Here is a 25444-nt window from a genome sequence, read left to right as displayed (position 1 = left end):
GCAGAAGGAAACCGCAGGTGCGGTGGATAAGCAGAGCAGAGCGAAACCGCAGGTGCGGTGGATAAGCAGAGCAGAGCGAAACTGCAGGTGCGGTGGACAAGGAGAGCAGAACGAAACCGCAGATGCGGTGGACAAGTAGAGCAGCGCGAAACCACAGGTGCGGTGGACAAGCAGAGCAGAGCGAAACTGCAGGTGCGGTGGACAAGCAGAGCAAAGCGAAATCGCAGGGCAGAAGGTGCAGGCAGACAGGACAGGGCTCTGTTCACAAGGAACAGACTGGGAAACACAGGAAGATAGCTAGAACACAGGAGGTAGATATGGAGGCAGGGAAACGGGACAAGCAGAACCAGATACACACAAGGTACTTGCAGTAAAGTAGCGAGTGAACACAAAACTCACAAACAGAAGTACAGAGACAACGAGTTGGATTTATTTGCAGGTTCAGACACTGCAGGAAAAGGGAAGGTTCGGACATAGAGACAAACAAGTAACGGGTTAGGACACAGTTCAGACAGGAACTGAACCAGGAACAAGATACAGGAATGAGCCTGGGAACTCAGCCCCCAGGGTGGCAGAAACAGACTAGAAGTCACAGATACAGGTAGCAGGCCTGGTTATACAGCCCCCAGGGTGGCAGAAACAGACAAGATACAGGACAGGACCTGGCAACTCAGTTGCAAGGAACACACTGAAAGAAAGTGTTGCTCAGGCACCTCCTACTGGGTGGAGGGGGTTTAAATATCCAGTGACTCACAGCAATAGGCTGGGGACGCATTAGGAGTGCGCACACTGTAACTTTAAGAATCAGGCAGTAACCGCGCTGCCGCCCTAAGCAATCAGACAAGAGACATGCACACAGCGAGTACTGGAGCAAAGTGTGCAGCCTGGACTGATAGGTAAGTTGGCGGTCTTGCATGGTGGGAGATGGTAAGCCATGCCAGCACGCCGTCAGGGATGTTACAATGCCCCTACATAAAACAATGTCAATCATATTGTTTGAAAAGAATGAGTCAAAATCCCACGCAGGATCATAACTTTCCAGATGCTGTATTTTCTCTCGCATATTGATCCGTGCCGACCCAAGTAAGAGACCCATGAATCCATATGTCATGACATTTCTCATGAAGACGCCCACACGCACACAGGAAAAAGGACGATAAGACAGGCGAAAGAATTAAAATGAAAGATAAAAAATGTTAAAAACCAGAGCAATAAAACAATACATTCCTAAATATAATGATGTCAACATAAGAATGGTGCAAAGCTGTTAGATTCATTTAGATCGCAGGGGGACATAGTGTTAAGCACAGTGATCCAACGGACCTCCTTCTGTGCCAATATTCTCTTCCAGTCACTCCCACATATTCCCGGGTACACTCTATCTATGCCACTAACCTTGAGTCCTGTTGGGTCACTGTCATGAACTTTCTTAAAGTGGCGAGGGAGAGTCTTCAGATCTTCATATCCCTCACTTTCTTTTGCAGCCCTGATGTCTAGTACATGCTCTCTTGTCCTCCTACGGACTTCCATTGTTGTCATCCCAATGTACACCTTATTGCAAGGGCATCTGGCACTATAAATTACACCAATGGTATTACATGCAATAGAGTGAGTGATCTTATAACTCTTAGAGTTATCAGCGTTGGTGAAGGTTTTAGTTGTCTCAACATTCGGGCAAGCAACGCAGGTGCCGAAGGAGCGACATCCCCATGGTGAGCCTTTGGATCCAAACAGATTTTTCTTAGGGCTGGCCAAGTGACTTTAGACTAATAGGTCTCTCAAGCTTTGTGAGTGCCTATAAATTATGGTGGGATTATCCAGGAGAAAGGGAGCTAATGTTGGATTTAATTGTAAGATCCTCCAATGTTTTTTCAAAGCAGCCCAGATATCTCCACTCCTAGAGTTGAACGTCGAGATAAACCTAACACGGTCCGAAGTTTCGGGCCGTTGGGTTTTATATAGTAAATCTTCTCATTTGGAAAATTGAACCCTATGGTAGCTCCTCTGGATGATTTTCTTGCTGTAACCTCTTCTCCGAAATCTGTATTTGAGTAGGTTAGCCTGAGTTTCAAATGTCTTATCATTAGAACAGATCCTACGCACCCGCAGAAACTGTCCTGTCGGTATGCTATTAATAAGGTTTCTGGGGTGCGTGGATTCAGCAAGTAATAAGAGTTTACCGAGGTTGGTTTATGGTACACGTCCGTTTGGATGAAACCCTTCTGGTCAATGTCCAGTGAGAAATCCAAAAATTCCATTTTGTGTCTCCCATACTTTTGGGGTCAATTTAATGTTACTATCGTTTTCGTTTAAGATCGAGATAAACGATATTAGATCATCCTCATTACCCTGCCATAGAAAGAATAATAATAATAATAATTTTTATTTATATAGCGCCAACATATTCTGCAGCACTTTACAATTAAGTAGGGACATGTACAGACAATAAATTCAATACAAGGTGAGACAGTTTAAACAGTTACATCAGGAGTGAGGTCCCTGCTCGCAAGCTTACATTCTACAAGGAAATGGGGGGACACAATAGGTGAGTGCTTGTTATTTCAGGTCTGGCAATTATAAAGAAGATATCATCTATAAATCGCCCCCAGTAAAGCACTTTATTAATCTTGGGTACTGGCTTAGTAATAAAGATCTCCCTCTCCCACAGCCCCAGGAACAGATAAACATATCAGGGGGCACATGCCGCCCCCATTGCTGTGCCCTTGAGCTGTAGGAAGAAGGAGTCCCTAAAGAGAAAAAATTCTGTTTCAAAACGAAATCTAGGAGTGGTACAATGAGTTCCGCCAACTCACGATCAGTATTGGACATCCTGAGGAAAGATGTTACAGCTCTAATCCCGTCTTCATGTTTTATGGATGTATATAACGCTTCGACGTCACAGGTGACCTTTAACACATTCTCGTCCACCTGGATCCCATCTAATTTTTTCAAGAATTCCGAAGTGTCCTTAAGGTGAGAAGGTAAAGTTTCCACCATTGGCCGAAAATTATGGTCTATGAATTTACATATGGGCTCACAGAAATTGCCCACCCCAGACACTATAGGCCTACCTGGGGGGTCTTTAAGATCTTTATGGACTTTAGGCAGTATATAAAACGTGGCTATACTTGGATTCTTGGCAAAGAGACATCCCTTTTCCTATTTAGTCAATATCTTCCTCTGGACTGCATCAGAAAGAATAGACTCTAGTGAGTTCTGAAAACTTGACAAAGGATTGTAAGTAAGTTTTTTGTACGTAATGGGGTCAAGTAATTGACGTTTGATCTCTCATATTTTGTCAGGGGTAGTAAGACAATGTTACCACCCTTGTCTGAGGGTTTAATGATAGTATCTTCTAATTGCTGCAGTTCTTTAATTGCCTCCCTCTCCTTTTTACTACAATTATCAAAAGGTATTGTAGTGGAAATCTGTTGAATGCCTCACTAACGAGTTGGACGAACAGGTCAACATTTGAATACAGTGAGAGTGGGGGAAATCGTTGGGATTTTGGTATAATAGACATAGGTAATTTACCTGTTGGTTTTTCAGTCTGTTCCTCCAGAAGACTCTCCAAGATCCTTATTGCTTCGTGTTCCTCTGTAGTTGGAAATATACTCGAGTCAAGTTTGCTATATCCTGTACATTTCATATTAAGTCTTTTATTGCATGCTTTTGTTTATTTATTTAAAATGTTCTTGTTAATTAATTATGTGACCGGTGTTCGTATTGGAACGGAAAGCTACTTAAATGCACTGGTCATTGAAGTAGAGCATCATGAGTAAGGGTGCTACAGCACCTGAAATGTACAACAATTAGAAAGAAGTGTAAGAAAAAATTATATATGTAGATGTGTCTATTTAACCATAGAACCTATATGTATGACACAAACTAAATGCAGTATAAAATATAACATTTATTAATGATAATTTAAAAATACATAATAAAAATAAAAGATGGGGAAAGGAGTCACAAAAAAGAAAGGCCACAGAGATAAGTATCAGCAATACTAGGATAAACATGCACGAAATGAATATATCAACCAATTCTCCACATGAAGTGTTAAAATGTTATATATGCAGATAATAAAGTGAAACAGTGGTAAAGTGCAATGTGCTAGTATACTTCCCACAATATTGGATGTATATAAAAGTAACAGAACAAGGTGAGAATGGTGTGCAAGGATCGGGCATGTGTTACATATTTAGGCTGGTACTGACCCGTGAGACCTGGATCCAACGCGCGTTTCGCCGGAGCTTTCACAAGGATATAGTGAGATGAAGGATAGAAGGGTATTTATAAAAAGTCCAACCAATGGGGGAATAGGAAATGATGAAGAAGTACTGTTTACACATGTGCTGCGTTACTGATATGGCGCCATATCGCATGGCCGTATAGCCTTTCCCCCTGCCGATGTGCGACTCACAGGAGCGCAGATCAGCTGGGGAAATCGGGTGCCGGCGTGCGTGTCATTGAACCGGTGGAACGCACAAACCGGAAGTGACGTAGTGACAAAGGCACAGGAAGTATGCTGAGGTGTGCGTTCCACCGTGTGAGACGCAGGGAGAAGCAGATGGAAGATCATATTGAGCGGTGGAACCGAGGGGGGAAGTGAAAGAGGATATAAAGGAGTGTGTAATGATGCAAGTGAGTGCATGTGAGATTTGGACAAGACGTAATGTGAGAAGGTGAAAAGAAATAGTCATGAAGGTTTGGTGTGGAAGAATGTGAAAATACATATAAGTGCCACAAGAATATTTAATCCCATAGTGAAATAAATTACAGTTGGCAAATACATTACCATCCTGAATTAAAACAACAGACACCATAAAATGTAAAAAAATAAATAAATTAAAAGTTAAGTCCATCTGCTACATGAATATATGGAGATCAATGAAATAACCAGGCTTACATGTATAACAAAATACCACAACATCAGGGAGAACAGCACATATAGAAACAGATATATATACAGAAATATATGGATGAAGGTCAAACACCATGGCGTATTCGTAAGTGCAGGGCAGTGATATGGAAGAAGTATCATGGAATCCTGATGTCATCAGTTGTCTGAAGAAAATGGCTGGGAGGCGGACAAATCAGCTGGCGAAAGAACTACATATAGATAGCAAAAATAAGAGAAGAAAAAATATAAATAAATGAAGAAACATAAAAATAAATATAAGGACTCAAATGAATAATAGAAAGAAAATAGATATTAAAATAAAAATAAATATAAAAATGGGAGTAAAAATAAAAATAAAAATAAAAACAAATGATCATAGATAAACCTAATAAATATACTACTTAAAGAAAAGAAACAAAACTATTTGTTTCGTTCAGGCCATAAGGAGTTAATGTGTTCAAAATTGTTATCCACCTTGCCTCTTTTTGTGCCAGGAGCTTTTTCCAGTTACCACCTCTAACCCCCGGGTAGACTCGATCTATACCACTTACTTGAAGACCACTTGGGTCGCAGTCATGAAATTGTTTGAAGTGGCGTGGAAGTGTCTTGAGAAGGTCCATATTATCAACTTCCCTGGCTGATTTAATGTCCAGAACATGCTCTCTGGTTCGTCTCCGCAATTCTCTCGAAGTTAGGCCAATGTACTTTTTTCCACAAGGGCATTTTGCACAGTACACCACTCCATTAGTTGTACAACTAATTGAGTGGGTAATCCTAAATTCTTTAGTGTCATCACAGTTGGAGAAAACTTTAGTGGGCTCAATATTAATACAGGCGACACAGGAGCCACATGGGCGACAACCCCAGGGGGGACCCTTTGAACCGAAGAGACCTTTCGTATTAGAGGATTCCAAATGACTATGGACCAATAGATCCTTCAAATTTTTTGAGCGTCTATACGTGATAGTTGGATGGGATGGTAAGTATTTATTGAGGGTTTGGTCAATTTGCAAGACTTGCCAATGCTTTTTCAAGGCTAGCCACATATCGCTATTTCTTGCTTTGTAGGTAGAGATGAATCTCACAGTGTCATCTCTATTTTTGGCCCTTGTGGAGTAAAGGAGGTCCTTTCTTTTAGAAAATTTTGCTCTGCGGTAGCCTTGATGTATGCTACTTGCATTATATCCACGATTATAAAATCTGTTTTTTAGGATTGAGGCTTGTCTTTCAAATTTGAAGTCGTTAGAGCAGATGCGAAGCATTCTTAAAAACTGCCCAGTAGGGATACTCCTGATTAAGTTTCTGGGATGCAAGGATTGTGCGTGAAGTAAAGTGTTAGCTGCGGTAGGTTTACGGTGGACGTCCGTCTGAATGAAACCGTTGAGATCAACTTCCAAGATGACATCCAAGTACACGACCTTTTCTCTTCCAGTAGTGAAAGTAAGCTTAATATTTTGGTTGTTATTGTTGAGTAGATTAATGAACGATGTAACATCTTCCAGGGAACCCTGCCATAAGAAAAAAATATCATCTATATATCTCCCCCAGTATAAGATGCTACTAGACTGAGGTAATGGGTTAGTCATAAGAAATTCCCTCTCCCACAGCCCCAGGAACAGATTAGCATATGAGGGTGCACAAGCAGCCCCCATAGCGGTGCCCCGGAGCTGCAGGTAAAAGGAATCTTGGAAGAGAAAAAAGTTGTGACTTAGAGCAAATTGGAGTAGTTGTATAATCAATATTCTCAAGTTTTTTTCATAGTCAGACATTTCAAGAAAAGTTTCCACTGCTCTTAAGCCATCATTATGGTTAATTGAGGTGTAGAGTGATTCTACATCACATGTAACCATCAGGACGTCACAATCGACATGTATCCCATCCATCTTTTTTAGAAAATCAGTTGTATCCTGAATAAACGAGGGAAGGGTTTGTACCAGGGGGCGTAATAGATGATCTATGAAACGACAAACAGGTTCACAGAAATTGCCCACCCCTGAAACAATGGGCCTACCTGGAGGGTTGTTGATGTCCTTATGAATTTTAGGGATAAGATAAAGCGTAGCAATCCGAGGGTCTCTGTAGAATAGGTAGTCACTATCTTTCTTTGTAAGAGTACCCTGGGTTACTGCATCATCCAAGAGAGATCTTAGCTTCGCCTGGTATTTAGATAGAGGATTAAAAGTCAGTTTTTTGTATGTGTTCCCATCACTTAGTTGTTTTTTGGCCTCCCGTATGTACATATGGGTAGGCCAAAGGACAACGTTACCACCCTTGTCAGAGGGCTTTATCACAACGTCATGTAGTTTTCTGAGTTCATTGATTGCTACTCGCTCATCCCTAGTGCAGTTGTCATAAGGTAAAGAGGAGGCAATCTGTTTAAATTCATTATCAACCAGACGGACAAAGACATCTATATTTGGATACATTGACAGGGGTGGAAAACGTTGTGATTTAGGAATGATGGAAACAGGTAACTTACTGGGTTGGATAGGTTCTTGTTCATCAAGAAGACTCTGAAGTGTACTCAATGCCGCTTGTTCCTCTACAGTGGGGAATAAATCAATGTCAGCAGGTCTATCAAATATTTTTTTAAATATCAATTTACGTGCAAAAAGATGAAGATCTTTTAAAGCAGTGAAATAGTCAAAACCTGTTGCTGGTGAAAAAGAAAGACCCCTGCACAGGATATCATGCTGTGCTTGGGTAAGAATATGCTGAGAGAGATTGATTACCTTCATTGAGGAGGTTGCGGTATCAGAGTCGTCTTGATGAAAGTCCCTGGTCTTGGTTTTCTTAGGACCAAAATTTTTTTGACCTAACCTGGTATTGTACATTGTTTTTGTAGCTGTTGGCCCCATTGCTTCACTGTCCGTAGAGAGGGAAGAACAGGTCGAACTTTTACGTTCACCCCAAATAGGCTGTGAATATTTCCACTTATAGATCCTATTGCTTTCCTTATCTTGGCAGTCACGTTGATATTTAGATATCTTTGTGATTTTGATCTGTTTCTCCCATGTGGTAAAACTTTCTTCCATGTCACCATAAAATTTCTCCCAGTCATCCTTGTGGATGAGAGATTTTAATTTATCCTGTAATGAATTGATTTCTTGATCGGTCTCAACTAAGGTTGTGCCATTCTTCTTGATGATAAGGCCCAAAAAATTATTAGAACAGATATTACAGATCTCCTCCCATTGGGAGGAGAACTCATGGTCGTCTTTGCCATAGGAGGGGAACACCTGTACCCGCAGGCCACGTGGGATAAGGTTCTCCTCAAGATATTGTTCCAGAGTAAATTTGTTCCATCATGTTTTAAGGCGGCGGTGGTATAAGCGTTTAAGAGTATTTTTTAAATTGTCTGAGGTTCTAAGATCATTAGATACAAATTGTGTGCCTTTCCCTATAAAAACTGTAAGGGCTTGGCTGTGCCAAGCTGCTTCTTTAGCAAGAAAATCCATATAGGAGAAGAGAAAACCTCTGTAATAATACAGGAATTTACAACAATTAGAAAGAAGTGTAAGAAAAAATTATATATGTAGATGTGTCTATTTAACCATAGAACCTATATGTATGACACATAAACTAAATGCAGTATAAAATATAACATTTATTAATGATAATTTAAAAATACATAATAAAAATAAAAGATGGGGAAAGGAGTCACAAAAAAGAAAGGCCACAGAGGTAAGTATCAGCAATACTAGGATAAACATGCACGAAATGAATATATCAACCAATTCTCCACATGAAGTGTTAAAATGTTATATATGTAGATAATAAAGTGAAACAGTGGTAAAGTGCAATGTGCTAGTATACTTCCCACAATATTGGATGTATATAAAAGTAACAGAACAAGGTGAGAATGGTGTGCAAGGATCGGGCATGTGTTACATATTTAGGCTGGTACTGACCCGTGAGACCTGGATCCAACGCGCGTTTCGCCGGAGCTTTCACAAGGATATAGTGAGATGAAGGATAGAAGGGTATTTATAAAAAGTCCAACCAATGGGGGAATAGGAAATGATGAAGAAGTACTGTTTACACATGTGCTGCGTTACTGATATGGCGCCATATCGCATGGCCGTATAGCCTTTCCCCCTGCCGATGTGCGACTCACAGGAGCGCAGATCAGCTGGGGAAATCGGGTGCCGGCGTGCGTGTCATTGAACCGGTGGAACGCACAAACCGGAAGTGACGTAGTGCCAAAGGCACAGGAAGTATGCTGAGGTGTGCGTTCCACCGTGTGAGACGCAGGGAGAAGCAGATGGAAGATCATATTGAGTGGTGGAACGGAGGGGGGAAGTGAAAGAGGATATAAAGGAGTGTGTAATGATGCAAGTGAGTGCATGTGAGATTTGGACAAGACGTAATGTGAGAAGGTGAAAAGAAATAGTCATGAAGGTTTGGTGTGGAAGAATGTGAAAATACATATAAGTGCCACAAGAATATTTAATCCCATAGTGAAATAAATTACAGTTGGCAAATACATTACCATCCTGAATTAAAACAACAGACACCATAAAAAGTAAAAAAATAAATAAATTAAAAGTTAAGTCCATCTGCTACATGAATATATGGAGATCAATGAAATAACCAGGCTTACATGTATAACAAAATACCACAACATCAGGGAGAACAGCACATATAGAAACAGATATATATACAGAAATATATGGATGAAGGTCAAACACCATGGCGTATTCGTAAGTGCAGGGCAGTGATATGGAAGAAGTATCATGGAATCCTGATGTCATCAGCTGTCTGAAGAAATGTCTGAAGAAGATGTCTTCAGACAGCTGATGACATCAGGATTCCATGATACTTCTTCCATATCACTGCCCTGCACTTACGAATACGCCATGGTGTTTGACCTTCATCCATATATTTCTGTATATATATCTGTTTCTATATGTGCTGTTCTCCCTGATGTTGTGGTATTTTGTTATACATGTAAGCCTGGTTATTTCATTGATCTCCATATATTCATGTAGCAGATGGACTTAACTTTTAATTTATTTATTTTTTTACATTTTATGGTGTCTGTTGTTTTAATTCAGGATGGTAATGTATTTGCCAACTGTAATTTATTTCATTATGGGATTAAATATTCTTGTGGCACTTATATGTATTTTCACATTCTTCCACACCAAACCTTCATGACTATTTCTTTTCACCTTCTCACATTACGTCTTGTCCAAATCTCACATGCACTCACTTGCATCATTACACACTCCTTTATATCCTCTTTCACTTCCCCCCTCCGTTCCACCGCTCAATATGATCTTCCATCTGCTTCTCCCTGCGTCTCACACGGTGGAACGCACACCTCAGCATACTTCCTGTGCCTTTGTCACTACGTCACTTCCGGTTTGTGCGTTCCACCGGTTCAATGACACGCACGCCGGCACCCGATTTCCCCAGCTGATCTGCGCTCCTGTGAGTCGCACATCGGCAGGGGGAAAGGCTATACGGCCATGCGATATGGCGCCATATCAGTAACGCAGCACATGTGTACACAGTACTTCTTCATCATTTCCTATTCCCCCATTGGTTGGACTTTTTATAAATACCCTTCTATCCTTCATCTCACTATATCCTTGTGAAAGCTCCGGCGAAACGCGCATTGGATCCAGGTCTCACGGGTCAGTACCAGCCTAAATATGTAACACATGCCCGATCCTTGCACACCATTCTCAACTTGTTCTGTTACTTTTATATACATCCAATATTGTGGGAAGTATACTAGCACATTGCACTTTACCACTGTTTCACTTTATTATCTGCATATATAACATTTTAACACTTCATGTGGAGAATTGGTTGATATATTCATTTCGTGCATGTTTATCCTAGTATTGCTGATACTTACCTCTGTGGCCTTTCTTTTTTGTGACTCCTTTCCCCATCTTTTATTTTTATTATGTATTTTTAAATTATCATTAATAAATGTTATATTTTATACTGCATTTAGCACCTGAAATGTGTAGATGCTATAGCTAACCTTAGCATGAAAATATTACTTCTTGTCCTCCATTTTGTACTTACCTGAATAAAGACGATTGCATATCCGTTGTGCTGGATTTTCCTTCATCGTTTATATTATCATGCTGTCGCAGAGTTGCCTCTGTGCTCTGCACGGAATAGGAATTTTATGGTGAGCTGGAAACCCCTCTTTTTTCTATAATGGAAATATCCAGGGTCTACACTGATAATTATGACATTACTCCAGCAAGCAGCCTGAAAACAAACCATTCTGCTGCCAAGGATATAGAACAAGCTGTGCTGCTTACAAGTATGACAATGCTATAACAATACTATATATTACATATTAGAAAAAAGGAGAAAAGCGTAATATGTGAAGACGCAAAATGCGTGTCTGGGATACTTGGGAGTTCTTTCTCTGGCTGATCTCTTTTCTGGTGCCCTAACATTGGGATGTTACATCTGGTTAATACTAGTGATGAGCAAACGTGCTCGCCACTGCTCGGTACTCGCCCGGGCATCTCACGGCTGGAGATGCTCGGCACTCTGCGAGTATTTCCTGGTTGCTCGGGTCTCCTCCCTGCATGTTTAGCGCTCTTTAGAGAGCCAATGAACATGCAAGGATTGCCTTGCCACGCATTGTAATGCCGTAGCCATGTTGGTTGTGGGCATTACCGTGATTGGCTGGCCGGACAGCATCATCAGGTGTATATAAGACCGGGCGCCGCCATGCTCATCACAGTCTACCCCGGAATCAGGCAGAGTAGGGAGAGGTGCTGCTGCATCAGGGAGAGATTTGCTTGTTTAGAGTTAGTATAGGTATTCCACAACATATATCTATAATATCCATCTGAACTAACAGTCCTTCTGAGGACTAATCCAGCTGCATATAATCCGTGCTAGGCAGGCAGTGTATGTGGCAGACTGCAGTGCATATAGTACAAGAGGGTCCATTGAACGTTCCTGCTGCTGTTGTTCTTACAGATATTTGTAGACATAGCCCCAGATATCAAAAAAAAAAAAAATTTTGATCTTAATCCTGGTTATTTGCTTAAAAAGCAATCCAGAGTACACCATTTTTCTGCTCCATTTGCTTGTTAGCACTGCAGAATACAGTCAGATCTTTTCCATATTACAGCGATAAAAATCCAGAAATTTGTAGTGAACGTGGAAAATATTGGCCTCCATTTAAATTTTTTTGCTTTTGTCAGTGAAGTCATTGACACGAGGTCGCTATGAAAATTAGTAACCTACAGGCCCGCTATTTAAAACTGTGGTTTTCCGTTACACGTATCACATATAAGTGTGCTCCAAATTCAACCATTTCTGGCCTCCATTCAAATTTTGTTGCAGTGTGTCAGTGAAGTTATTGACACGAGATCGCTGTGAAAAATAGTAACCTACAGGCCAGTTATGTAAAACTGTGGTTTTCCATCACACGTATCACATATAAGTGAGCTCCAAATTCAGCCATTTCTGGCCTCCATTTAAATTTGTTTGCAGTGTGTCAATGAAGTTATTGACACGAGGTCGTTGTGAAAAATAGTAACCTACAGGTCAGCTATTTAAAACTGTGGTTTTCCATCACACATATCACTGCAGTTCAAATCCAGCCATTTGTAGTGAACGTGGAAAATATTGTCCTCCATTTAAAATGGGCAAGGCACATGGCAAGGGACAGGGAAGTGGACGTGATGGTGATGGTGCATGCAGAGGCCGAGGCCGAGGCCGTGGTCAAGCTGAAATTGTGCCACAACAAACACCCACATCTTGTCGCTCGACCTTCCTGTCCCAATTAATAGGGGACCGCAGAATACCACTATTGAACACAGAGCAGTGTCAAAAGATTATTGGTTGGATAGCAGATAATGCTTCCAGTCACTTAGCCACCACCACCCTGTCTTCTACAAGGTCAAATCTCAGTAGCCTTGAATCTGGACTGCATATTCCTCACCATGATCCTCCTTCCTCCCACCATGCTGAGTGCCCGGAGACAACTGATCCCACACTTGGAAACTCCGAAGAGCTGTTCACGCTTCCTTTTATAGATTCGGGCCTCTCGCCAGGTCCACTTGAAGCGGGGCAAGCGAAGATCGCATGTAGCGATGCCCAAATATTTGAGCAACCACGATCACACGAAGGCGACGGGGGAAACTGTCACAAGAGGTGGATGATGATGAGACACAATTGCCAGAAAGTCAGGAGGAGGACCAGGATGCGAAAGTGGAAGATGAGGTAGTGGGCGATGAATTCACTTACTCAACCTGGCAGGGTGACATGCAGAGCGATGACAGCAGCACACAGGGGGAGGGAGGTGTAGCACCACAAACAGGCAAGAACAAGCAGTGTGCTGGCCGCAGGCAGAAGGCGGACAACTGTTCCCTGTAACATCAACACAACGGAAATTGCCAGTTCAACAGTTAGGTCTTCCTGAGTCTGGTTGTTTTTTAAAGACTCTGCCGATAACCCCAAAAAGGCCATTTGCACCACCTGCCAGGCCAGCATCAGCAGGGGTAGCAAAACTACCAGCCTGACCACCACCAGCATGATCAGGCACATGGCAGCAAAGCACCCGACTAAGTGGGCCAAACCCCAGGATCCAGCAACAGTGTCTGCGGGTAACACCACTGCTTGTTTCGCTGATGTGCGTGCACAACAATCCCCTGTCCATGGCGCATGCCAAGATGCCTCCAGCCCTACACCTGTCGTTGAACACTCTCAACTAGCACCATCAAAAAGCACGTCCATGTCCTTGTCCCAGCACAGCGTTTAGTTGTCCTTAGCCCAGTCCTTGCAACACAAGCAAAAATACGCAGCTAACGCCCCACTAATAAATTTGCACATTTCGCAAATGCTTGCGCCTGAAATGTTGCCTTTTAGGCTCGTGGACACGGAAGCTTTCTGCAACCTGATGGCGGCAGCCATCCCTTGGTACTCAGTCCCCAGCCGCCACTATTTCTCCCGGTGTGCCATCCCCGCATTACACAAGGACGTGTCCCACAACATTAGCCGTGCCCTCAATGCAGTTACTGGGAAAGTCCACCTAACCATTGACAAGTGCTTGTGGGCAGGGACGGTACATCTTGCTGACGGCACACTGGGTTAACATAGTGGAAGCTGGGACCCAGTCAGACCTTGGGACGGAACACGTCCTCCCGACACCGAGGATTGCAGGCCCTAGGTCAATCAGGGTTGCCCCCACAGTCTACAGCTCCTGCACCTCATCCTCCTCAGCCTCCTCCTCCTCTTCAGCCTCCAAAGAGCAGGCAGATCTGTGGCTCACTTCAGTAAACCGACAGCCAGGCATGGTCGTATGTGACAATGGCCAGAGCCTGGTGGCGACTCTGAGGCGAGGCAAGCTCACACACGTACCATCCCTGGCGCATGTGCTTAACCTCGTGGTTCAGCGGTTTCTCAAAACCTACCCAGGTCTGTTCGCTCTGCTTGTCAAAGTACGCCACCTGTGTGCCCATTTTAGAAAGTCAGCTACAGCTTCCACCACCCTTGCCATGCTTCGGCAGCATTTGCAGCTTCCAGCTCACCGACTGATCTGCAAAGTTGATGGTGAAGGAGTACCTTGCCGACCGTACCAACGTTCTCCGTGATTCCTCTGTGCCTTATAATTATTGGGTATCCAAGCTGGACACGTGGCATGAACTGGCTCTCTATGCCTTGGAGGTCCTGGCCTGCCCTGCCGCTAGCTAGCATTTTGTCAGAGCGGGTTTTTAGTGCTGCCGGTGGAAATATAACCGATAGGCGCATCCGCCTGTCAACTGAAAATGCTGACAGGCTGACTCTTATAAAAATGAACAAGAGCTGGATTGGGCCAGACTTCTCAACACCACCAAATGATAGCAGCGTAACATAAACTCAAATCCAGTGTCTTTTTTTTGGGGAGGTCTAACTTTATTCCCATGCTCCTCTGTCTTCACACCCAGACATGGGTATACTCTTCCTGATTTTGTCTATTTGCTCTTGTCCTCTTCCTTCTCTGCATCCTCATCCTCCACCACCATATCACCACCATATGTACCATATCAACATATCTACGTCTACGTCAGAGTTGTTGAAAGCTGTAACACAGCAGCCTGATCTGTGGCTCTCACCGCTTAACATACAGCCAGGCATGGTCGTATGTGACAATGGGCAGAACCTGGCGACGGAGAAATGACAGCAGGAGTAGATACGGTTTCCCTCTATGCCAGTCCTTTCTCCGAGCTAAAGAATATGGCTTTGGTGAAATACAACTCCCAGTGAGAAGCAGTTTCAAAACATTGGGCCCACCAGAGGATTTGATTCTGTGGGTTCACCTTTCTCCCCCGCTCAAGAGTCCCATAGCTGCTGAAAAGTTTGCGCTATCATGAACTCTCCTGATGGAGAAGCCAGGGCCCACCCAAGGGTTCTCTGGTGGGACCGTCGAGCCCTGTCGAGAAGCTGTCCTGGCTAAGAAAAGTGTGTGAGAAGGTTCCCGGACACTCTATGGCTGCTTTTTTTAATGTGGATTGGACGTGCTTAATTGCAGGTTATTTCTGAAACTGCATTGCAGATCAGGCCATTGCCCAACTCTGTAAACATGAAATTAAAGGGCAAAGAAAGATGTTTGTGTGTTGACGCACCACCGACAAGTGCGAGCTGATGTTGGACGGGCTGCCATTGCTTATGCGCCAAGCTGCATTACAGGACTTCCTAAGAGAAATGACAGCTGGAGTAGATACGGTTTCCCAAGTCAGTCCTTTCACTGAGCTAAAAAATATGGCTGTGGTGAAATACAACTCTCACAAAAAACTGTGGACTGGCCACTTACCATCCCTGGCCACATTCACTTGTCCACGTGTTTGTGGTCAGGCGTTCCTTCCCAGTAAGTGTACTGGGGAGGGCACAGGTAATGTTGTAGGACCTGTGCTCGTGGAAGGCGGAGACGACACCGGGACATATAGTGGCGTCTGAGTACCGAGTATAGACACCCGGACGCCGCCGCCATAAGGTTGTGGACAGCTTCCGCCTCCATGAGCCTAAAAGGCCACATTTCCAGGGAAAGCAGCTGTCAAAAAATTGGCAGTATAGTATTGCAGCCTGTGGGTGGGTGGGTGGCTGGCTGTATACTTGCGCTTGCATTCCAAGGAATGGGTTAGGGACAACTGAACGCTGCGCTGGGACAAGGACATGGATGGTGATTGTTGCAAGTCTGCAACGACAGGTGCATGGTGGGAGGCATCTTCGCATGCTCCAAGGATCACTTATGATGGGCACACTTTTAGGCAGTGACCAGGGAGTCAGATATGCTTCCAGTGGTCTTCCCCATGCTGTTCCCATGTCTTTTCAGCACTGTATGCATGTGTCACACAGCACATGGCCAGATAAGGTTGTAAAATGTTAAAATGACATTTCCCAGTGAATGCATTTGTCTTGGTTGAAAGCAATGGAAAAGTACAAAAATGCATCAAAAACACTACGTGTGAACATAGCCCAAAGTGTGGAGGAGCATTTTTGTTTTTGGTTATTTATTTTGCCTTATATACAAGTCATTACCCTGGAAAGGATGTTCCTTAACATATTTCCCGGGAAAATCCATTTTGTTTTTGTATGTTTTATTGTGAGTCCGTAAAAGTGGCGTAATACCTCTGACAACATTGTTGACAGCAGTGACCTGGAGTCAGAAATGCTTCCAGGGGTCTTCCCCATGCTGTTCCCATGCCATTTGAGCACTGTTCCCATCAATTTGGGCAATTTTTAGGCCCTCTGCTGACCGCCGGGGGGAGCCGCCGGAAAAATGTTCGAGTTTCCCATAGACTTACATTGGGCTTGTTACTTGGACCGAGCACTCGAGTATTCCAATTTGCTCGACTCGAACAACGAGTACCCGAGCATTTTAGTGCTCGCTCATCACTAGTTAATACATATATGCAATTCTTGCCTATAGATATCTGTTCACTCTGCAGTAAGGACTGTGAACCAATGACTGTCATTTATCTCATAGTGTGTTAGATCTGGCTAGTGCATATATAACACCCATCCACAAATATTTGCTCATTTTGTAGTAAGGTTTATGATGTCATGATTACCACTTGTCCTGTGTGGGTTCGTGTTATTAGACCTTTGATTGGCATTTTTGCACCAGTCACTTTGCCAGTTTCTTTGATTGCTTTGGTTATTTTATATACTATTTTTCTAATGTATGTTCCTGTTTGCAATTTTGCGTATCAATATAATGTTTTGTATTTTTTGCAGTATTTAAAGACTCAATTTTTTCCTTTTTTACAATATATTTCAATATGGAGTTGCTTCTTTGGCCAGCTGGGGCTATTAACACAATGCCCTACATGGCTGCAATTCTATGACTACTATGTACCTAGCGGACTCTGGTTTATTAACCATATATTTCATAGTAGAAGAGCAGGTATATACTGTATATGAACATGATGTCTGCAAATATTTCATGTTTTATTTTGCTCTTAAAAAATTGTCATCCTTTTTTCCACAGGGCACCTCTATCATCACCAACCTGTCCTCTGTGCTGAAAGATCATGAAGTCTGGGAGAAACCTTTCCAATTTTACCCAAAACATTTCCTTGATGAGAATGGAAAGTTTGTAAAACGAGAGGCATTTATCCCATTTTCTATAGGTAATGAAGGTCTTCTTTGTATTAGTGATCATCTCTTTTATACAAGGGTTATACATTATTGGCACAGTATAGCTACTGTGATGACTTAGGGATCAGTTGGCTCCCGGGATGGTTTTCTACTGGATAGATTTTAGCACCCAAAGAAGTCAGGCGGTTAGCTTCTATACAGGCCACAACCAGCTGTATTAGCTTCATACTCAGCAAAGCAAGTACTTCACAGTGCAAAAAAATCCTTGGTTGTCTGACCACGAATTACATAGTGCTCCTATCAGAGGCTGATGGGCTTACTATCCAACAACTTAGAATACATCACAGTCCATAGTATTACTTATAACGGTGACTTTGTCAGGTTTTGGAGCAGATTGTTATTCCCCAGGGGCCATTTTATGAGCATAGCAATCAATGAAGAAAAAGGAAAAGCAGCACTCACTGTATCGGTAAAAAAAGCAGTCCTTTATTTCATGACTGGATAAAAATAATGGCTAGCAGGGAGTGTGAGAAGGGAGAGAATATCCATTTTGCGCTAGAACAAGCTCTTCTGCAGGTCCAGGTTCTAGCTCGAAATGGCTGTCATCCGTCCTCTTCCTCCCTGCACTCCCTGCTAGCCGCCATTGTTTTTTATCCAGTCATGAAATAAAGGACTACTTCTTTTACCGGAACAGTGCGTGCAGCTTTTCCTTTTTCTTCATCGATTGCTATGAACTGTGTTTGCAAAGCTTTGCACTGCCATTACCGTATTCATCAGACTTGTGCCTAGGTTATGGGTTACGTGCCTCTGCTGCTTGTCAGGTGGTGCAGGTATTCCTTCTATTGTTTTCATCTTATGAGCATGTCTCACCTTTTAATACCTTAAAGGGAATTTGTCAGCAGGTTTTTCCTACCTCTTCAGAGAGCAGCATGATGTAGGGGTAGAGTGCCTGATACCAGCCATGTGTCACTTACTGGACTGCTTGGTGCAGTTTTGATAGAATCCCTGTTTTCTCTGTTGTAGATGTAATAGTGCTCAGCATGCTGAGCTGTGTATAACCCCGTCCACACCACTGATAGGCAGCTTTCTATGTACAGCTGTGCATTGGCAGCAAGCTGCCCATTAGTGGTGATTAAATCACACTGAGATTCTCAAATAAAGCGTTATCAAAGAGGAAGTATTAGAAAAAAAATAAATCAGTTTAGTGTATTGAAAGAAGGATAGGGACTTTTAAATTAAAGAATTTTAGAAAAAAGATTAGATTGTAATATTAAATACAATTTAGTTGTGTACCACCGCTTTAATAGCCTGTTTAAACAGACAGACCATAATAAATGACTGACGATCGGTAATGGTTTACTGATTGGTTGTTGGTCAGTGCAGTCGGTCGCTCTGGGTAAATATATCCCTATGCCGAATAAATATTTACATCCAGTAACTCACCACTGACGTCTCATCTTACTTCAAGCCTTTGTCTTCTTCATCTTGTCAAACCTTTATGTCAATGTCCTAACGCCGACACTCGGTCATTGCAGTTTGCTGCATTGATCACAGCCCCCTTGAAAATAAAAAAGGTCACATATACACACATGTTTCTTGAATAAGAAATCCCCCCTGCACTGCACCGCTGAATACAGAGATGTATCCACCATTAATATATAATTAGCTATTATGCAACCCACTATTAGAAATGTAAATTGGTAATCCACCATTGTGCCCCCCACTAACTAAATAGCCACTTTTCCCCACCCAATACATATATTAATTAATTAGCCCCTGGACTCTTTCCCCCAATTTATTACCAGTCATACTTTTGCATCCTCAATGCTCCGCCACTCTGCACCTCTCGCTCCCCTGGTTCATTATATTTACTTGCCTCCCTCCGACCCAATTCATTATGTCATGTCCTCTCTCTCTCCCAACCCCACCCTCTATTCATTATCATTTGCTCTCACCCACCCTCAGTTCATTATCATTATCTCTCCCCCACCCTCAATTCATCATCATTAGCTCTCCCCTACCTCCATTTATCATCATTTACTGTCCCCAACCAACAATTCATCATTACTTGTTGTCATCCATCCTCAATTCATCATCATTTGCTTTCCCCCAACCTCAATACATCATAATTTGCTGTTCCCCACCCTTCAACCTCAATTGATCAATATTTTTAGTGGTCCAAAATAAAGAAAATTTGTCTGCACTCACTAATGGGAGATGCTGTGGTAGTGGACCATTAATCCAAAGAATCCAGGAAGAAGAATCAACCACACTCTCTGTAGGTAAGCTGCAAATGTTTATTTCTAAAATAAACACTTATAACTTACCTACAGAGAATGTGGTGGATTCTTCTTCTTGTCTTTTTAGTGGTGCATGAAACGGTATTCAACCGCGCTTTTGTGCATGCCTAAAAAGACAAACACTGCCAGAGCATAGGCGAGACAGAGTCCAAGGTGACTCTGCCTGCCTCATTATAGCAAATGTTCCATCAGGGGTTTCTGAATCACAGTTTTTCAGAGATTTAAATGGAACCCCAATGTAGGTGCTCAGCGTAGGGTGCAAGATAAATATGAACCTTATTGCAGTTTTGGGAGGCAGAAAGGACAAATCAACAGCAGGTAAAGATTTGCTTTTGTTTTTTTATTTTTATTTTTTGCGGGGATCACACTGGGGTGCAGTATAAATGATTTTTCGAGTACGAACGATTATTACAATGATACCACATTTATGTTTTTTTTCATGTTTTGCTACTTTTACACACTGAAAATGCTTTTTTACAAAAACTTATTTTTAGCATCATCTTTTGAGAGCTGTATTTTTTTTTATTTTTCTGTGGACAGAGTCATGGGAGGGCAGGTGTTCTGTGGGATGAGTTGAAGTTTTGGTACCATTTTATAGTGCATAACATTTTTTAACTCACTTTCTATTCCTATTTTTGGGGAAAAAAATGACAATTCAGGAATTTTTTTTTTATTTTGTTGATACTATTCACCATATGGTTAAAGTGATAAGGTAGCTTTATTTTTCAGGTCAGTACAATTACAGGGATACCACATTTGCATATAGTAATTTTTATGTTTTGCTGCTTTTGCACACTAAACACAATTTTATAGGAAAAAAAATTGTATTTGCATTGCCATATTTTGAGAGTTTTAACTTTTTTAGTTTTCTGCTTGCGGAGCTCAGTTAGGGCTTGTTTTTTGCGGAATGTTGTTTTCAAATAAACTTTTAAAGTAAATTTTATCTTTAACACTTTTTGATTGCATTTTGCTCCACTTTTTGTTTGGCTGTATGATGAAAAAACATTTAATATTTTTACAATTTTTGTTTTTCCTTTTATTTATTTTTTTTAACTTATTCACTCTATGGGACTTGATTTTTTTTCTGATACCAGGTATAATGCATTGCAACACATATGCATTAAATTGCATTAGAGCAGAGGTCTCAAACACGCAACCCTTGAGGCTGCTTTATGCGGCCCGCAGGCACCACAGACCCCTTGACGATCCCGACTTGCTCCAGGAGGAGCCGCCGACAGCTGTGTAGATTTGCCGCGCAGAGACAGTCTCCCAGCACCGCACTACCAATGCCAGCCCCCGGCCAATCAGAGGCCAGCAACTGACATTTGCATGCTGGCGTATGACGTCACTGTCATTCGCAGATGTCAGCTGCTGGGCTCTGATTGACCAGCGGCTGGCATTGGTAATGCTGTGCTGGGAGACTGTCTCTGCGCTGCAATGCAGCACTGCTGTCGGCGGCTCCTCCTGGACCAGGTCGGGATCGTCAAGGGGTCTGTGGTGCCTGTGGGCCACATGTGCACAAAGGATGCTGATGGAACGGAGGACAGGTGAGAAGAATCTTTTTTTTCTCTCTCTTTTATGTGTGTGTGAAGAACAGCACAATAGGAGACATATCCACAATATGGGAACTTATCCACAATATGGGGACTTGGATCGGGACATACCTACAATATGGGAACCTGGATGAGGACATATCTACAATATTTCGACCTGGGTGGGGACATGCCTACAATATGGGGACCTGGATTAGGACATATCTACAATATGGGGACATCTACAATATGGGACCTGGATGGGGACATACCTACAATATGGGGACATATCTACAATATGGGGACCTGAAAGGGGCATTACTACGGAATGGGGGCCATTATTACCAGATGGGGACATTACTTCAAGATGGGGCCCAGGATGGGGCATTACTCCAAGATGGGGACCAGGATGGGGACATTACTACAAGATGAGGACCAGGATGGGGCACATTAGTACAAGATGAGGACCAGGATGAGGCTCATTACTACAAGATGAGGACAAGGATGGGGCCAATTACTACAAGATTAGGACCAGGATGGGGGCATTACTACAAGATGAGGGCCAGGATGGGGACATTAATACAAGATGAGGACATTACTACAAGATGAGGGCCAGGATGGGGATATTGGTACAAGATGAGGGACAGGATGGGGGGGGACATAACTACAAGAAGAGGGCTAGGATGAGGACATTGCTACAAGATGAGGGCCAGGATGGGGGACATTGCTACAAGATGAGGGCCAGGATGGGGCACATTACTACAAAATGAGGACCAAGATGGGACACATTACTACAAGATTAGGACCAGGATGGGACACATTACTACAAGATTAGGACCAGGATGGGCACATTTCTACAAGATTAGGACAAGGATGGGGCACATTACTACAAGATTAGGACCAGGATAGGGCACATTACTCCAAGATTAGGACCAGGATGGGGCACATTACTCCAAGATTAGGACCAGGATGGGACACATTACTTCAAGTTGAGGACTAGGATGGGGCATATTACTACAAGATTAGGACCAGGATGGGGCACATTACTACAAGATTAGGACCAGGATGGGGACAAACCTACACTATGGGGATCTGGATGGGGACATTTGTACAATATGGGGACATATGTACAATATGGGGACCAGGATGGGACATTACTACCGGATGGGGGACATTACTACAAGATGGGGACATTACTCCAAGATGGGGACCAGGATGGGGACATTACTACAAGATGAGGACCAGGATGGGGCTCATTACTACAAGATTAGGACCAGGATGGGGCTCATTGCTACAAGATGGAGGCCAGAATGGGACAAATTACTAAAAGATGAGGACCAGCATAGGGCCAATTACTACAAGATGAGGGCCAGGATGGGGGCATTGCTACAAGATGAGGGCCAGGATGGGGGATATTGCTACAACATGAGGGCCAGGATGGGGACATTGCTACAAGATGAGGGCCAGGATGGGGACATTGCTACAAGATGAGAGTCAGGATGGGGACATTGCTACAGGTTGAGGGCCAGGATGGGGACATTGCTACAAGATGAGGGCCAGGATGGGGGACATTACTAAAAGATGAGGGACAGGATGGGGAATATTACTAAAAGATGAGGGCCAGGTTAAGTAATATTACTACAAAATGAGGACCAGGATGGGACACATTACTACAAGAATAGGACCAGGATGGGCACATTACTACAAGATTAGGACAAGGATGGGGCACATTACTATAAGATTAGGACCAGGATGGGGCACATTACTATAAGATGAGGACCAGGATGGGGCACATTACTATAAGGTGTGGACCAGGATGGGGACATTACTACAAGATTAGGACCAGGATGGGGCACATTACTACAAGATTAGGACCAGGATGGGGCACATTACTACAAGATTAGGACCAGGATGGGGCATATTTCTGCAAGATTAGGGCCAGGAGGAGGCACATTACTACAAGATGAGGGCCAGGATGAGGGACATTACTACAAGATTAGGACCAGAATGGGGCTCATTACTATAAGATGAGGATCAGGATGGGGCTCATTACTACAAGATGAGGACCAGGATGAGGCACATTACTACAAGATTAGGACCTGGATGGGGCACATTACTATAAGATGAGGACCAGGATGGGGACATTACTACAAGATTATGAACAGGATGGGGCCCATTACTACAAGATTATGACCAGGATGGGGCCCATTACTACACGATGAGGACCAGGATGGGACATTACTGCAAGATGAGGACCAGGATGAGGCATTACTACAAGATGAGGACCAGGATGGGACATTACTGCAAGATGAGGACCAGGATGGGGTATTACTTCAAGATGGGAACCAGGATGGGGACATTATTACAAAATGTTTGTCATAATTACTATATGATGCTAATTGTAAAACAATATTACTGTATGTGGCCAGTTGGGGGAAGCAAAATTGTAAAAATTAAAAAAAAAAAATAGAAAATAAAACATGAAAAAATGCTGTTTTATATATAAACTAAAATAATCACAAAAAAGTGCACGTTTATTATCGCCACATCCATAACAACCCAAGCTATAAAAAATAAAATTAACATGGCAAAGATGTTCAAAAAGTGTATACAAAAAAATGGTATCTATAAAAATGTCACTTTGATGTGCATAGAATGCGGCCCCCCAAATTCAAATTTTTTCCATGTGTGGCCCATATACCCAGCCGAGTTTGAGACCCCTGCATTAGAGCAATCAGACTTACACTGCCAGAATGCCTGGTAGACGTTGCTTATTGCAGGATCTAAAAGGCCACTGTACTTGACAAACCCAGAGTTCTTTATTTGACCTGTGGGTGCCATAATAACCATCGTCTCTCTGCGATCGCATCACAGGAGTGACGATGGGGTGAGACAGGAATCTCACTCTCTCTCACAACCTTTTAAAAGTATATTGCTATTGTACATTGCATATAGAGTGCTAAACAGCCTGCTTGTACAGCAGGAGTTAGACTATCAGTTAAGCTGAGCTCTTGTCATTGATTCTGCAGGAGCAGCTCCTGTGCCCGCATAATCACCTGGATATACCGGTACGTCCATTTGCGGAATGCTCTTTAATAAAGGACATACCAGTAAATCAAATGTCGGGAAGGCATGAAATTAACAATACCATTGAATAAAGTAAGAATGCCTGAAAATCCCTAAACTAATAAAATTTCTCAATTTAAGGCAAATAATGTCCCTTGAGTTCTCCCTTCAGAACTAATAATTCCCCTTAAAGAAAAATAAAATTGGCAAAGTGGGCAGGGCCACGTGGAATACTCATACAAAATACCTCCTAACTTTTAGTTTAGGGAGAGAGACATGAATTGTGGCATCTAAACAGTAATAGTGCCCCTACTTAAGCCTCAAGTGTGATGCTACTTCATGGCACCCATAAAGTATGATGTCCCCAAAAAACAACCCAACAAACCGTTTGAAGCTCCACAGTATTGGCCCACAATATGATGCCCTCACAGTTCCCCCAACACAGTATGATACAGCCACAATGACTCCTCTCCACAGTATGATGTCCACAATCACACACCACAGTATGATGCTCCTACAGCTGCCCCACACAGTGTGATGCACCTAACAGCCCACTCCACACAGTATGACGCCCCTACATCTTACCCCATAAAGTATGATCTCCCTGTGGCGCCCGTCAAATGTACAATGTCCTCACACCCCTTCCCACACAATATGATGGCCCCACAGCCCTCTACAATATAATGCCATTACAGTCTCACACACACAGTATGATCCCCCCCAAAACTTCCTCCACACTGTATGCTACCACCACAGTCACCCACACAATATGATGACTTTTTCATCTTGTAAGATGCCGCCATCCATTTGAACTGAATCTTCATAATGTTGATGCTGACAGTTTAAATTGGTGATTGCTGGAGATCCGGGGAATCAGGCACGAAGTTTGGGGCCAGAGCTCTTGATCTTTGACACTAGCGACACAACTGATGTTTCCCATAAGTCTTGACTGTCCTAGTCTCTTGTGATATGTAGCTAATGGAAGCTAATTATATCTATATACATAAATTGTATCTCCTTCTCTATCCATCCAATTTGATTAAGCTGCAATGTGTGCTAGTATGCAAAAA

At 42.7% G+C, this 25444-nt stretch overlaps 1 protein-coding gene across 2 annotated transcripts in view; it reads left to right on the top strand.

Moving 5' to 3' along the window:
* Positions 1-25444, top strand: part of LOC141157212 (cytochrome P450 2D15-like) — a 267789-nt gene that overhangs the window by 230632 nt on the left and 11713 nt on the right. For both annotated transcript variants that reach the window (XM_073644201.1, XM_073644202.1), the window contains exon 8: positions 17367-17508. In XM_073644201.1, coding sequence (XP_073500302.1) covers positions 17367-17508 — 142 coding nt within the window. The remainder of the gene's footprint in view (positions 1-17366; positions 17509-25444) is intronic.

Source organism: Phyllobates terribilis, unplaced genomic scaffold, assembly GCF_046119375.1.
Source record: "Phyllobates terribilis strain yellow unplaced genomic scaffold, ASM4611937v1 Scaffold_8__6_contigs__length_399053987, whole genome shotgun sequence".
Classification (NCBI taxonomy): Eukaryota; Metazoa; Chordata; class Amphibia; order Anura; family Dendrobatidae; genus Phyllobates; species Phyllobates terribilis.
The sequence above is the reverse complement of the archived record's forward strand: the minus strand, read 5'-3'. Positions and strand labels throughout refer to the sequence as shown.